The sequence below is a fragment of the Mastomys coucha genome, unplaced genomic scaffold (genome assembly GCF_008632895.1).
Source record: "Mastomys coucha isolate ucsf_1 unplaced genomic scaffold, UCSF_Mcou_1 pScaffold15, whole genome shotgun sequence".
Classification (NCBI taxonomy): domain Eukaryota; kingdom Metazoa; phylum Chordata; class Mammalia; order Rodentia; family Muridae; genus Mastomys; species Mastomys coucha.
In genome coordinates this window covers 36,935,151-36,952,083 of record NW_022196897.1, presented here as the reverse complement: position 1 = coordinate 36,952,083, position 16,933 = coordinate 36,935,151, and the positions used below count along the sequence as shown (strand labels likewise).

General features: G+C 41.7%; 1 protein-coding gene across 1 annotated transcript in view; it reads right to left on the bottom strand.

The window, feature by feature from the left end:
- Kif5c (kinesin family member 5C) overlaps positions 1-16,933 on the bottom strand; it is a 161,767-nt gene that overhangs the window by 105,458 nt on the left and 39,376 nt on the right. Inside the window, exon 2 of the mRNA XM_031370185.1 lies at positions 3,322-3,412. Within this exon, the coding sequence (XP_031226045.1) occupies positions 3,322-3,412 (91 nt within the window). The remainder of the gene's footprint in view (positions 1-3,321; positions 3,413-16,933) is intronic.

The window sequence follows — 16,933 nt, the reverse complement described above, 5'->3', positions numbered from 1 at the left end:
GAAGCTAGCTAGAGAAGAAGTAAAAATGAAGGTTCCTGAATAAACTTCTTGGAGAAGAGCTCGTTGTTACCTCCTTATTTCCGCTGGACGGAGGGGCAGCAACATATTCCAAGAAGGTCTTGCTTATGTATGTATGATTTACCTTCCTTATGATGCAGAAAGGAAAGTCATTTCCTCTCGCAGGAGCCTCGGAGGTTCCTTTTAAAGTTCATTCAGGTATCTGTCAAGCCCAGGAAGATAGACAGGGCTGTGAAAAAGGAAAGGTGATGGGGTCTTAAGAGCAAGAGCGGATAGAAGAAAACAATAGGAAGGGGTGAGGATATGGGGATTTAAGGTTTTAAATGGGGATGGAGATAGGAAATGAAGAGAAAAGAGGTCAGCAGGGTGAGCTAACCCAAATTAAGAATGTGCGAAGAACCTCCATAGAAACCTACTACTTTGGAAATTCATTAAAAAATAAAATTAAATACACACACACTCACATACACACACACAGAGTTTGAACATAGATCCCCTGCATGAGTTGACAATGATCCCCCTAGAAGACATGAGTTATTAAATGATATTAACTGAATTCTTAGCTTGATAGTATCAGAAGGTACTATACAGGCCACTGGGGGAGAACAGGCACCAACAGTACGCCTGTAACCTCCATGCTACAACACCAACCCACCAGGAAAGACTCACCTCTGGTACAGTAGCAGCATGAAGTTATATGAATAACCAACTAGTCTTGACTTGGATTTGAGGCCTACTTCATAGAAAGGAATTTAAGCCTGATACTATAAATCTGGCCTTTGCCATAGCTCAGGAGGTCACCAGCCCTAGAGAGGAACATATTATTTGCTAACCAGTCCTACCATCAAACTGCTTTGCCAATATTTATGCCTATACCCATCGATTGTGCTGCCTTCAGTCTTGGCTTCTCTCTGAAGTAGTCAACAGCTAAAGTAGAGATTTGGAGCTGATCAAAGTACTGAGAATAAATGTCTCTGCAAGTAACTGCTCAGCCTTCAGTAGGATATCTAGCTCCCACATTCCCCAAGGCTCAGAATACAAGTCGGAGAGGCAGAAAGAGCTGGAGAAGGAGGGATTGCTGTGAAATGCTGTCTTTGGGACACCCTCATGGCCATTCCACCAGTCAACTTATTGCAGCTGTGAGAAGAGTCAGCATTTCAACAAACATCACTAATTAAACTCAGGATCCAAAAAGAGGGGGAAGGGGCAAGAAGTAGTAAGGGAGACATGCTGGAGGTATGTGGGGTGGGTGGGAGGAAGCGAAGGGTTGAGGATTTCTCCGAAGAGGGAGAGTGGAAGGAAGAAGTTACTGGCACAAATACTCAAGGTGTATTGTTTCATGTATGAAAAGAATAAGTAAGAGTCTATTTCTTTAAATGTTTAACAAACATTCCATTAGGCCTTTGTCATCCTAACAATTTCTTTTTAAGAAGAATAAGGTATTCTTCACTACTACCAAATGAGTACATTCACATTATAGCCATTGTGCCCTAGAACCATCTGCTTATCATAGACTGAGTCCTGTTCTTCCAAAGGGTTTTCTTTGTAGATCATCATCTATTTGGGGTACCTAGAACTGGAACATATATTCACGGAGACTGCTTCTTCTTAATTTAGTTTTTAGCTAACACATTAAAAAAAAACACACACATACAAAAATCTCCACATTAATGAGGATGAGAACGTCTATTTCTGACACCTCATACTAAGAAAATATCCAAACACTGAAAGAGACCACACACTAGTGAATGGAAAAGCAAAGGTGATTACTATTGCTTGTTAATCACTGTTGTTTTTAAATGGAGTGCATCCATTTCTAATTACATTGGCACAGGGGTAGCTGGATGTATTTAAATGGCCTTCATGCTTAGCACAGCTTGTGGTAAATACTATTTGCTTCGATAATGAAATTGGAGAGAGAAAAGGATGGAAATTCTGGAGCATGTGATTAATCTTACTTTAATTTAAAAAAACAAAACAAAACAAAACAAAAAAACCATGTACAAGCTCAGCCACAGGGGGAAGGCAGGCCTAAATAGGAGGAAGCCAAAGACGACACACTTCAAAAACAGAAACCACTCAAAGAGAGGCAGAGGAGGCAAAAGACAAACCACCACCCCCTGTTGGCCAAAATTGCTCATTCTAAAACAGCTAAAATCTAGGCTTATTTTTTTCTTGTCAGTTTTCTATAATGATCTCATCGAGAAGACCTTCAAAATTAATTGATGTCTGTAACAAGAGTGTGAATAAGCATACACCTTAGCAGGGAACATTGCCTGCTGACACGAGCCTCCCACGCAGGTGTCTGGGGTCAGAATTCATCTAGCAGATGTATCAGGCCTGAATCTCATGAATTTCAAATAGGTTAGTCAGCTCAGCTCCTGAGAGAAGAAAGCTGCAAGACACTTCTGTCTTTTAAACCCATGGCTGCCTGTATGGGTGGCAGCATCAAGACCTTTGAGCACATGGCTGCCATGGCATTCCCATCTGAAGACAAGGATTTGATGAAGTAGGCGAGCAGGAGATGCCCCTCAGCTTCGTCCAGATGGCAGGCCCCACCACAGCATGCTCCAACCTGCTCCTGCTTTGAAAGGGCAAGAGAGAGAGCAATGTGCAAATTGCTTCTTCGTCCTGCTGTTATTTTGACACAAATTCTCCCTCGACAAGGCCAGGCCCAGTGAAAAGAACTGATCTCTGCAGCACAAAGGCAAGCTTGAAGCTACCTGTTTGGAGGAGCACATGTCAGGATATGGTAGGATGGTTGGAAGCGGGTTTGACAAAATTGAGATGAAGGAATGCTGTAGAGCAGACATGCCCGCACAGCTACCGTAAAAGGGGGTACTTCATGACTCTGTGGAACATCCCTTGGTGGCAAGAGCAACCTTCACCCGTAAGACTACATTCTCGGAGTTATTAGTAAAAGAAACCAGCCAAACATGTACAGCTAAAAGCATGGAATAATGCATTTCCTCCCTCAAAAACGAGAGGAGCACTCTACCTGTAGTTTCCTGAGACCATGAGAGAAATTCTGTGGCCACCACTTTTACCTTGCTTTTTCAGCTCTTAGGTAACAGAATAACCCCACCAAAGAGGTGGCAACGGTTAACAGAGAAAACTAATGCAGCCGTTGAATAATGTGACTGAAGTCAGTCACAGCAAGTCAGGGCCAGAGCCAAGACAGCAATTTAGTGTTTCCAATTAACAGGCCTCTGCTTACAGTGGAGGCACACTGATTGCTGGGCTGCAAATGTCACTTACTGTTTTCATTAGTGAAATCCCAGGAGGAAATAAAGCAGCACTTACCTTTGACAATCTGCTTCGCACAGGCATTGTAGACCTGCTCCTGGGTTGTGTTGGGCGGCAGCACTCGGTCAAAGACGTACGGCTTCCCTTGCTGAAAGCAGATGAAAGAAAGGGGTGGAGAAAACACATTAGGGGTTAGGGCCTAAAAGGCACTAATATTAGTAGTTAAGTCACAAGCAACTAAATTGCCAATCCAGTCTTTAAGTCCTCTCCCTCACCACGGAACCTTTTATAGCACAAGCCACAAGGACCCCGCATGCATGGATGCTGAACATCAAGGGCCCTGAAGGCACAGATCTCGAAGTCTTTATCCACTTTTCTGGATAAAAAGGTAGACAATTCCTTCCTTTGAATATATTTGCTGAGAATTTCCTCTGGACTAGTTGCAGATTTGTGAACAGTCCCAGCAAGTGGAGTTGATAGCTAGTAGGCAAGAATGTTGACACAGGAAAACAAAAGGTGCCCATTATGCAGTAAGTTACAGAGATGACAGAGCTGGCCAGAAGCACGGAAGGCTTGACCAGAGAAGTCTCAGCTCAGAGAATCATGTAAAAGATAAATATAGGGGAAGAATGTTCTAGGCACCAGATGAGTAGGCAGCAAAGGGTCTGGTGTATTCAGGAAACAAGAGGGTACCACAAGCCCAGGGCTAGCAAGAAAATCTGGAGACAGTTCATTTATGTAGGGTACTGCTGGCCAAATAAGTATTCAAATAAAACCTGCCTGTGTTGTATTTACTGGAGAGATGACATGATCAGATTGAAGAAGACATTCTCAGTAGACACACAGCACTGCTATCATCCCACAGAATTCAGTTCCCTGTCATACAGAAGCAATGTCTAAACTGGACAGTAGCTTCCAAAACAAAGGAGCCCTTCTATGCAACAAAACAAGAAATGTGAGGCAGAATGGTTGTCTAGGAGTTTGGCTGGTAGCTACATATGTAAACTTGAGAGAAAGTGCCATGTCAGGAGAATGGAGGAGCTACCACAGCACCAGATAGGTCCCGCTGCCTGTCATTCCCTGTTCAGTAAGGACCAACAGGTATCTCGGTGTCAGACACAGCACTGAACACTGGGGAGGAGTTGGTAAGACACGGGTCCAAACTGCAGTTTTCTCTGCCAACAGTGCCCAGATAAATCAGCACAGCCTTACACAGTCTGGCCCACAAATCGGAAAGAGAAGAAAGAGGATGGCTAAAACCACATCTCCTACAAGTCAGGGACAGACTGACTCCTTGAAGAGACAACTGCTCATCAGAGCTCCAAGAGAAGACACTCTACATCCTATAACCTTCCTACAAGGAAACCTAAAGCCTTCCAGTTCATCCCATGGCTAAAGCCACTCGTTCATCCCATGGCTCTAGGCAGATGGAGGTGAAATCCCAGCTTTAGGCCATATGTTTGACCTTTAGACTCTGAAAATAGAATTGACCTAGCCAGGCAAACAAGTTATGTCTAATTTTACTTTAGAAAATGGAGAATTTTTATAACACATAAAAAGGAGGGGCAGGGACCAAGTGAGCTTTTACTCACAGATGCAGACCTACAGCCATTCTGAAAGGAATGGTGAGAAGGGATCAATCACTTCCTTGGGTTTCATTCACAGTTTTATACTTTGGTTAATGAACCAGGTATTTATTTGGTTGAGTAACCAAAAACTATTCCTCACCAAAATACTCAACTAACTGGCTTACTAGCCTTACCCATTTTCACATTCAACCCATATTAGGAGACTAAAAGCCTCCTGGGAGTTCTGCTGCACACAGAAACCACAGTCCATAGGCCCCCATGGAGAACAGCTTCACACAAGACAACAGCTTGACTGCTCCTCTGAAGACCCAACAATCTGAGGCCTCCCAGGAGATCTCCTGCAGCCAAGGCAACAGATCATCAGTTTCTCTACCCCTCTGAAGACCCCTCCCCCCCAGTTGGAAGGCCCCACAGGAGATCTACTACAGCCAGGGCCTCAGGCCTACCAGGAGACCTGAAGCAACCAAGGAACAAAAGAGGCAGACTCCAGACAGAGTCACCCAGATCGGAAAACACCAGGGATAGCCAGATGGTAAAAGACAAGCACAAGACCATAAGCAACAGAAGCCAATATATGTGGGCATCATCAGAACCCAGTTCTCCCACCACAGTAAACCCTGAATACACCAACACACCTGAAAATCAGAAAGCTGACCTAAAATCCTATCTCATGAAGATAATAGAGTCCTTTAAGGAGGATATCAATAACTCACTGAAAGAAATACAGGAAAATACAGATAAACAGGTAGAAGCCTTTAAAGAAGAAACAAATAAATCCCTTAAAGAAATGCAGGAAAACACATTCAAACAGGTGAAAGAATTGCATAAAGCAGTACAAGATCTAAAAGTAGAAGTAGAAACAATAAAGAAAACACAAATGGAAACAAACCTGGAAATGGAAAACCTAGGAAAGAAGTCAGGAATTACAGATGTATCACCAACAGAATACAAGACATAGAAGAGAGAATCTCAGGTATCATAGAAGAGATTGACACAACTGTCAAAGAAAATTTGAAACATAAAAAACTCCTAACCCAAAACATCCAGGAAATTTAGGACACAATGAAAAGACCAAATCTAAGAATAATCAAAAGAGAGGAGAACGAAGATTCCCAGCTCAAAGGACCTGAAAATGTCTTCAACAAAATCATAGAAGAAAGCTTCCCAAATCTAAATAAAGAGATGGCCATAAAGGTACAAGAAGCCTACAGAACACTAAATAAATGGGACCAGAAAAGAAAATCCTCTTGTCACATAATAATCAAAATACTAAACACACAGAACAAAGAAAGAATATTAAAAGCTTCAAGGGAAAAGAGCCAAATAACATACAAAGATAAACCTATCAGAATTACACCAGACTTCTCAACAGAGACTATGAAAGCCAGAAGAGCCTGGTCAGAGATTATGCAGACTCTAAGAGAATACAAACGCCAGCCCAGGCTATTATACCCAGCAAAACTCTCAATCAACATGATGGAAAAAAACAAAATATTCCAGGACAAAACCAAATTCGAACAGTATTTATCTACCAATCCATCCCTACGGAGGATCCTAGAAGGAAAACTCCAACACAGGGAAGGTACCTACACCAGAGAAAAGATAAGATATTAAGCATCTCACAACAAAGTCAAAAGCAGAGAACAACAAGCACATAAAGGCACCTACAAAAACAAACATATCAAGAACCAAGAGTCATCTCTCTTTACTATCTCTCAATATTAATGGACTCAACTCACCTATAAAAAGACATGAGCTAACAGACTGGATATGTAAACAAGATCCAGCATTTTGCTGCATACAAGAAACACACCTCAATAACAAAGACAGGCACTATCTCAGAGTAAAAGGATAGAAAAAGTCTTCCAAGCAAATGGTCCCAAGAAACAAGCAGGTGTTGCCATCCTAATATCCAATAAAATATACTTTCAACCAAGTTATCAAGCATGGTGAGGAAGGACACTTCATATTCATCAAAGGGAAAATCCACCAAGAGAAAGTCTCAATTCTGAACATCTATACCCCAAATGCAACGGCATCCACATTCATAAAAGAAACTTTACTAAAGCTCAAAACACACATTGAACCCCACACATTAATAGTGGAAGACTTCAACGCCCCACTCTCACCATTGGACAGGTCATTGAAAGAGAAACTAAACAGAGACACAGTGAAACTAATAGAGGTTATGAATCAAATGGATTTAACAGATATGCACAGAACATTTCACCCTAAAACAAAAGAATACACCTTGTTCTCAGTACCTCATGGTACCGTCTCCAAAATTGACCAAAATATAATTGGTCACAAAACATCCCTCAACTGATACAAAAAGATTGAAATAATTCCATGCATCCTATCAGATCACCATGGCCTCATGCTAGTCTTCAATAACAGCAAAACCAACAGAAAGCCCACATACACATGGAACCTGAACAACTCTCTACTCAATGATAATTTGGCCAGGGAAGAAATAAAGAAGGAAATTAAAGACTTCATGGAACGTAATGAAAATGTTGACACATCATACCCAAACTTATGGGACACAATGAAAGCAGTGCTAGAGGAAAATTCATAGCACTAAGTCCCCTGGGAAAGAAACTGGAGAGAGCATATACAAACAACTTAACAGCACACTTGAGAGCTCTAGAACAAAAAGAAGCAAGGTTACCCAACAGGAGTAGACAGCAGGAAATAGTCAAACTCAGGGCCTGAAATCAATCAAATAGAAAGAAAGAGAACAATACTAAGAATGAACAAAACCAAAAGCTGGTTCTTTGAGAGAATCAACAAGATAGATAAACCCCTAAACAAGCTAACTAAGGGGCTCAGAGGCAGAAGTCAAATTAACAAAATCAGAAATGAAAACGGAGACAGAACAACAAAAACAAAGGAAATTAAAAAAAAACATCCTCTTCTACTACAAAGCCTATACTCAACAAAACTGGAAAATCTAGATTAAATGGATGGTTTTTCTAGACAGATACCACATACCAAAGTTAAATCAAGAGCAAGTAAACTATCTAAACAGGCCTATATCCCATAAGGAAATAGAAAAAGTCATTAAAAACCTCCCAACCAAAAAAAGTCCAGGACCAGATAGATTTAGTACAGAATTCTACCAGACCTTCAAAGAAGACCTGATACCAATACTCCTCAAACTATTCCATAAAATAGAAACAGAAGTAAAACTACCTAATACATTCTATGAAGCCACAATTACTCTGAAACCTAAACCACATAGGGCCCAACCAAAAAAGAGAACTTCAGACCAACCTCGCTTATGAATATCGCCACAGAAATACTCAATAAAATTCTTGAAAACCGAATCCAAAAACACATCAAAACCATCATTCACCACAATCAAGTAGGCTTCATCCTAGGGATACAAGGTTTGTTCAATATTCAAAAATCCATGAACATAATCCAGTATATAAACAAACTCAAAGAAAAAAAATCACGTGATCATCTCCTTAGATGAAGAAAAAGCATTTGACAAAATACAACACCCTTTCATGTTAAAAGTATTGGAGAGATCAGGAATTCAAGGCCCATACCTAAATATAATAAAAGCAATTTACTGCAAACCAACAGCCAATATCAAGTTAAATGTAGAGATACTTGAAGCAATCCCACTAAAATCCAAGACAAGACAAGGATGTCTACTCGCCCCATATCTATTCAATATAGTATTGGAAGTGCTAGCTAGAACAATAAGATAACAAAAAGAGATCAATGGGATACAAATTGGCAAAGAAGAAATAAAGGTATCTGTAGATGATATGATACTATACATAAGTGACCGCCAAAACTTTTACTGGAGAACTTCTCCAGCTGACAAACAACTTCAGCAAAGTGGCCAGTATAAAATTAACTCAAATAAATAAGTAGTCTTCCTTTATATAAATGATAAACAGGCTAAGAAAGAAATTAACGAAACAACTCTCATCACAATAGCCACAAATAATATAAAATATCTTGTGGTAACTCTAACCAAACAAGTGAAAGATCTGTATGACAATAATTTCAAGTCTCTCAAGAAAGAAATCAAAGAAGATCTCAGAAAATGGAGAGATCTCCCATGTTCATGGATTGGCAGAATTAACATAGTAAAAATGGCTATCCTACCAAAGGCAATCTACAGACTCAATGCAATCCCCATCAAAATCCCAACACAATTCTTCAAAGACATGGAAAAAGCAATTCTCAAATTCATCTAGAAAGGCAAAAAACACAGAATAGGGAAAACAATTCTTAACAATAAAAACATGGCTGGGGGAATCACCATCCCTGACCTCAAGCTCTACTACTAAGCAATAGTGATAAAAACTGCATAGTATTGGTACAGAGACAGACAGGTTGATAAACAGAATAGAATTGAAGACCCAGAAATAAAACCACTCACTTACGCACACTTGATCTTTGACAAAGAAGCAAAAAATATACAATGGAATTAAGAAAGTATTGCTGGTCTAACTGGCTGTTTATATGTATAAAAATGAAAATAGACCTATATTTGTCACCTTGTACAAAAGTCAAGTCCAAGTGGATCAAGGACCTTAACATAAAATCAGGGACACTGAATCTAATAGAAGAGAAAGTGGGAAAGAGCCTTGAACTCATTGGTACAGGGGGAAATTTCCTAAACAGAATTCCAATGGCTCACACTCTAAGATCAAGAATTGATAAATGGGACCGACCTCATGACACTTGAAAGCTTCTGTAAGGCAAACAACATAGTCAATAAGAGAAATCAGCAACCTACAGATTGGGAAAAAAATCTTCACTAATCCCACATCCGATAGAGGACTAAATATCCAAACTATATAAAGAACTCAAGAAACTAATCACCAAAAAAGCAAACAACCCAATCAAAAAATGGGGTATAGAACTAAACCGAGAATTCACAGCAGAGGAATCTTGAATGGCTGAGAAGCACCTAAAGAAATGTTCAAAGTCCTTAGTACACAGAGAAATGCAAATCAAAACAACCCTGAGATTCCACTTTACACCAATCAGAATGGCTAAGATCAAAACCTCAGGTGACAACACATGTTGGCAAGGATGTGGAAAAAGAGGAACACTCCTCCATTGCTGGTGAGATTGCAAAGTTGTACAACCACTCTGGAAATTCCTTAGAAAACTGGAAATAGATCTACCTGAAGAGCCAGCAATACCACTCTTGGGAATATATCCAAAGATGCCCCACCATGATACAGGGGTACATGCTCCACTATGTCCATAGCGACCTTATTTGTGATAGCCAGAAGATGGAAACAACACAGATGTCCCACGACAGAAGAATGGATACAGAAAATGTGGTTCATTTACACAATGGAATACTACTCAGCTATTAAGAATGAGGACATCCTAAGTTTTGCAGGCAAATGGATGGAACTAGAAAATATCATCCTGAGTGAGGTAACTCAAACCCAAAAGGACCTGCATGTTATATACTCACTAGTAAGTGGATATTAGTCAAAGTAAAAAGTACAGAGTACACAAGGTACAGTCCAGAAAACTCAAAAAGGTCAACAAGCTGAAGTACCAAGTGAGGACGCCTCAGTCCCACTTGGAAGGGAGAAGAAAGCAACCACAAGGAGGGAGGGAGAGAGGGACCTGGGAGGGAAAGGAGTTGGGGGAGAGGGGAACCTGATCTGGTATTGAGTGAGGGAAAAGGACTAAAGCCCTGAGGGCCAGCAGAAAGAATTGAAACAGGCAACCTTTAGAGGTAGGAGGTTGGGAGGACCCTCCAAAATGCACCAGAGACCTGGGAGGTGAAAGACTCTCAGGACTCAAAGGGACCCTAGATGAAATGCCCTACAGTGGGGAGAGTGAACTTGTAGAGCCCACCCCCAGCAGAAAGACAGAGCATCCAGTGAGGGATTGGGTTGCCATCCCACAGTCACATCTCTGCCTGATAATTGTTCCTGTCTGAAAGAATTACAAGGATGGAAATGGAGAGGAGCCTAAGGAAAAGAAGGTCCAGCAGCAGGCCCAAAGTGGGATCCAGCTCAATGAGTAGCCCCAAAGCCTGACACTATTACTGAGGCTGTAAAGCACTCACAAAAAGGGACCTAGCATGACTGCACTTCAGAAGACCCAACAAATAGCTGAGTCAGGTGCAGATATTTGCACCCAACCAATGGACAAAAGCTGTTGACCCCTGTGGTTGAATTAGGAAAGGCTGAAAGAAGCTGAGGAGGAGGGCGACCCTGTAGGAGGACCAGTAGTCTCAATTAATCTGGACCCCCCAAGATCTCTCAGACACTGGATCACCAACCAGGCAGCATACACCAGCTGATATAGGACCCCCAACACATATACAGCTGAGGAAGGCCGGGTCTGTGTTCAGTCAGAGAAGATGCATCTAACCCTTAAGAGACTGGAGGCCCCAGGGAGTTTAGAGATCAGGTGGGGTGAGAGGGCCCCTCCACAAGGACATCCTTGTGGAGACAAGGGGCATGGAGGAGGTATGTTATGTATAACAATCAGAGGAGGGTGGACTGGGAGGGAACTAAAATCTGGAGCGTAAAAAAATTAATAATAATAATAATAATAATAATAAAATAATAAATATCACCCTTACAGGGTACCCAAGTTCAGTTCTCAGAATCCATGTCAGGCGCTTACAATAGTCTGAAACTCCAACTTCCTGGGGTCCAAGACCCTCCTCTGGCTTCTTTAACCACCAGTGCTCATATATACACAGCCACACACACATATACCAACTCATAATAAACATGATTTAAAATGATTTTTAAAAAACTTTTTTTAAACTGAGCAGTAGTGGCGCATGCCTTTAATCCCAGCACTTGGGAGGCAGAGGCAGGCGGATTTCTGAGTTCAAGGCCACCCTGGTCTACAGAGTGAGTTCCAGGACAACCAAGGCTAAACAGAGAAACCATGTCTCGAAAAACAAAACAAAACAAAAACTTAAAAAAAAAAAAATCACTCGATACCAGGAGAGTAAAAAGCAAAATTAAGCACTTACAAAAGGGTGCGGGCATATCTGAGTGGCAGAGCTCTTACCTGGCATGCTTGAGGCCCTGGGATCCGTCTCATGTACTAAAAACATAGGAGAATAAATATTTACAGAATTTGCCTAAGTCGTCCACAGAACCCTCTAGAAACTTAAAACAAATTTACTATTTCTCCAAGCTTAGATGGAACACCAGTGTAGACTGTGTTGTCTCCATGGCACGATCCTGCTTTCAGTTTTAGAGAAAATATATTTAATGCAGCAGGAAAAATGAACTACTGAATGATGGTGCACAGGACAGACAGCTGGGATGCCCCAAGTTTGCCTTCCAGTTTAAATGCTTGCTCTAATGCTTTCCTTTAAGAGAGATGGAAGACAAGAATTCACTATTCTCCTTTAAAAATACTACCAATTATCAGTTGACAAACAGCATGACACTTTTAAATGACCTAAAGTTAAATCCCCCAAAGCAACTGCCTGCAAGATTGTATGGCTGGGTTGATGCTGAGAAAGATGAAACTCTGAAAATCATTAGTTACAGGACCCGTCTTGTCAGAGCCAGCACATTAGTTAGAAATGTATACATTCCATGTCCTTCATTCGCTCAGTACTCATACAGGCTTTAGTTTTTAAATGAACCTGAAAGTGTTATAAGAGATTAGAATGTTGTTGAATGTTTTCAGAGAACTGACTTGTACCAATTATATATACACTCGTCCCCTCCTCTCCTTCCCTCTCCCCATCTCAACACATACACATACCCATTTTACTACTAAGAATATCTCCCAAATTCTGATCAAGACAAGCATAGAGACCCTTACACAGAATCCCCAAGGAGACGAGAGTCTAATGTTTCTGGTGTTGCAATGGCTGAGGATTCTGTAGGCAGGCAATGAACCCACATGTTCAACTGTTTGCAGCTAGAGGACAAAATTCAAATAACATTGCTGTGTAGGTGCTGGACACTGGCACTTGGCCACCCACTAGCCTCTGAAGACTCGTTTCCCTCCAGGTGTCCTCTCAGCACATGGCCTCTCCATCCTCTCTGACGACACACACCAGAGTCCTCTGCTGTCCTCTCTTTCAGGCAGAAATAGTCAAGAACTGGCCTGGGCCCAAGTCTCTTTGTTTTGTACTTGGCTTTTAGGAAATTGAAATGACTATTTCAGCCTTCACCAAACATTGAGGTTCAGGAGTCCACCTACTAGATAGTTCCACCACTATGGGTGCTCCTTAGTCAACCAAACTTCGCTAGGAAAAGGAAAAACCATCATGCTCTCCATATCCGAGTATTTCAGCAATCACTCAAATAATTACACTAAACGTCTAAGGCTCAGTGCATACCAGAGATCCCATCTGGGATATAGCCCCAATCGTTATCAAATCATAGTATCTATACCACACAATTCTCTCCATCAATCTCTTACACAAAACAGCCGAAGCCCCTAGCCAGTTCTCTTGCTATTCTTCATCCCTAATAATCCATTTCTATCACTGGCCAGAGTGAGTATTCCAAAAATAAGATGGCATTACCTTCTCACTTGATACCCTAAAAAAAAAAAAATAAGATGGCATTACCTTCTCACTTGATACCCTCTTGTGGCTCCTGTTCCATACACACTAGACTCTTTGCCCAGGGCTGCCTGCACTCTCTCCTCTTCTGCAGTGTGACCCAGTGGAACCTCCTGCACCCTATTCACTCCCTTCTCAACACCTTTGTTATCAACCTCCCTTCCCCTTAGAGTTCTTAGCTCAAACCTGCATTTGGCTACCCCTTACAAACTGCTATCTCAATTTGCTTTTATGTTTTTGTAGTAAAACATTATGAAAAAGCAACTTGGGGGGCAAGTTTTATGACATCTTAGAGGTTATAGTTCATCATCAAGGGGAGCTAGGGCAGGAGCTCAAGCTCATCCTGAAGGCAGGAACTGATGCAGAGGCCAAGGAGGAGCACTGCTTACTGGCTTGCTCCCTGTGACTTGCTCAGCCTGCTTTCTTATACAGCACAGGACCGCCTGCCCACAGGTAGCACTGTCCATGGTAGACTGGGCCCTCCCACATGAACCATCATGAAGAAAATGCTCCCAAAGACATGCTCACAGACCAATCTGATGAAAGCATATCCTCAGTTGAGGTTCCCTCATTTCAGGTGATTTCAGTTTGAGTCAAATTGACAAAAACCAACCAGCACATTCTTCCTATCTCATATTCTTCATCCTTCAGGGCTTTCATGGTTCTCTTTAAAGCAACCTCACCTCACATTGACATAACCATTACCTAAAAATTTGGTTTGCTTCATGGCAAGGAGTGTAGCACCCATTTCCAACCAACCAAATGGTCCATTGTAATTAAAGTATCCCACTGGAACAGAAGTTGCAAATCCTAAGCAGATAGGTAAACCTACTGAAGCTCATGCAAGGGATCTGGATGGCACACTCCACACTCATTACTGATAATGAAGCTTGCCACCATTGTCATGAAGCCTCTATGCACTGCAGTGCAACTGCACAGGAGCAGAATACTAAAACGAATGACCTATCGGGATCACGTACAAAAAAACAACAGCAGATGGTCCTTACACTTCTCTAGTTAAAATTAAAAACAAAAAATCATGCCACCAGAATTCCTCTCAAGTTGTTGAGAGCAAAATGTCTGCGAACCATATGGCCTGCCTATTAATACACTGACCTGTTCCCCAAGAACTGCTCCCTGCCTGCAAGCAACTCAACTACGAAAGACAAAGGGAAGATGGTGTTCAGAAGATGAGTAGCAAGAATAAAGAAACAGAAAGTGAATTGTTCTTACAAATACATCATTAAGAAATCCAAGAACAATCTTAAAGACTGAACAAGAGTTGTGACCAACAGTGTCCAGAATTTTGAATGTTTGTTTTCCCTATCTTCATTAAGAGGGATGGGAAGGCTACTATTTCCCCTAGAGAGTTGCTGGTTGCTGAGAGCGCTCATTAGTCACAGGTGCTTAGATGACTTCATTCCCAAAATTGCAGGAAGGGAGTGCAGGAGAGAATGAATTCAACTTCACCTGACTTGCTCCATGCTGACTGTCCGAGCCACCCATTTATGCTCCATCTCACTCCTCATGAGGACTTTATCAGATATTACCATCTGTGTGTCACAGAGTGGAAAGCTCATTTTCAGCTCAGCTCTGTGCTTTGAAAAAGTACCTTTGTGACTTTGATTTTCCAGTGTTCTTCCTTTACAGGATGCTCACTTCCTAAGAGATTACTTTTTTTTTTTTTTTTGAAAGCAGGAGAAGCCAAAGAGTGTGGTGTTTTTAGATTAACAGGAATCACTAAAGTAACTTGATCAGTGTGGTAGCAAAAGACAAAGGGCAATTCAGTGTTAGACATGGGCATGGTACTAACCTGGAGCCAGAGGAAAGGACGTGAGATCTGGGAAGAAGTCAGAAATGCAAGAAAGTAGGTAAGCATGCTTATGGCAAGACTCTTACCAACAGAGAAAAGGAAGACAGACAGACAGACAGCACTCAATCAGAGGCAAGGAAAAAGACAGATGTAGGCTTCATATGAGATAGTGAGAAAAATATTAAGAAAAATTCTGACCAGGTGGTGGTGACACATGCCTTTAATCCCAGCACTTGGGAGGCAGAGGAGGTGGATTTCAGAGTTCGTGGCCAGCCTGGTCTACAGAGTGAGTTCCAGAACAGCCAGGACTATACAGAGAAACCCTGTCTTGAAAAAAAAAAAAAAATTCTGGAATTGTTCAGCACCCAAAGGCCCTTCAGACACTGGGAGATGCAGCTAGGTAGGCAGCAGTTTATGCCTGAAGAGGGCAGCCAGGTAGGCAACCAGTACATGCCTGGGTCTAGACTCCGGGCCACTACCTAGACCACTAAAACCCTTGCTTTAAATCACTCACGCTCTGTGAATCAAGGCATGAGTCTCTGGTCCTTTCTAAAAGTATTTCCTTGTTCTGTTTCCAGTCAACTCTAAATGATTTCTGAATACACACAACTACTTGGGCCAATGAACAAAGAGCCAGTGCTGTAAGCGCTGCAATCCAGCCGAACATGTATGGCAGCCTTTTGATCTGTTTACACTGAAAATGCCCATCTCCATGAGCCTGCACACAACTCAGCCAGCAACATTCTTTAGAAAGAAGCGTGCAGTATCAACTTTAAGCCCACCTTCCTGGAACATGCAGCTTGGCACTATTTCCAGAATAAGACAGACAAGGCCTAGCCTAAGGCAGCTCTGCTGCACTTTGGAAGCTAGTGTCCACCCTCCAAAGCGCTATCTTTCTGTGAGAAACAAATGGAGGGACAGGTATACTTGTTCCTGAAAGCTGTTTGGGTTTGTTTTTAATTGAAATACTCTAAAGATACCCAGGATTGATACATCGGTAAAGCATCATATTAGCGTGCACAAGGAGAAACTAAACTATGAAAGGCTTTCATAACAATCTGAAAGGATGTTTCTAAAACATTAGCTAAAAAGCCCAAGTCCTTGGGCTAACACTGATGGTCACTCTTTACCAGTGTGAATAGTCACCAGAAGATCGAGGAGTTGTTTGTTAAAATATAACTGACACACAATAAACTTCATCCCGTTGTGCAATACAGTGCAGGGAACATTCAAGTCCTACATTACCATCTAAGCCCAGAGCCTTCCTATCACCCTCAGAAGAACCCCTCACTGGATTAGCAGTCAGTCTCCCCAACACTCTCCCTTGTTCTAGGCAACCACTAGCTCTGCCTCCAGACTTCACAGAACTGCCTGTCTTCGGTATTTCACATAGAAGGGGTCCTAGAGTGCGCTCTTCTGAGCAGCTTCCCTCACCTGGTATGTTTCAAGTTCCATCCACAGTGTATCATGGCTTCATTTCAAGGCCAAACAATATTCCACTGGTTGGATATATAATACTTTATGTACCATTCACTAACAGATGGAATCGGAACCACTGTGTTGATTTTACTTTGGGGCTATTATACATATTCACATACAAGGTTTTTTTTGTTTGCTTGTTTGGTTTTTTGTTGTTTTTTTTTTGTTTTTGCTTTTTTGAGACAGGGTTTCTCTGTGTAGCCCTGGCTGTCCTGGAACTCACTCTGTAGACCA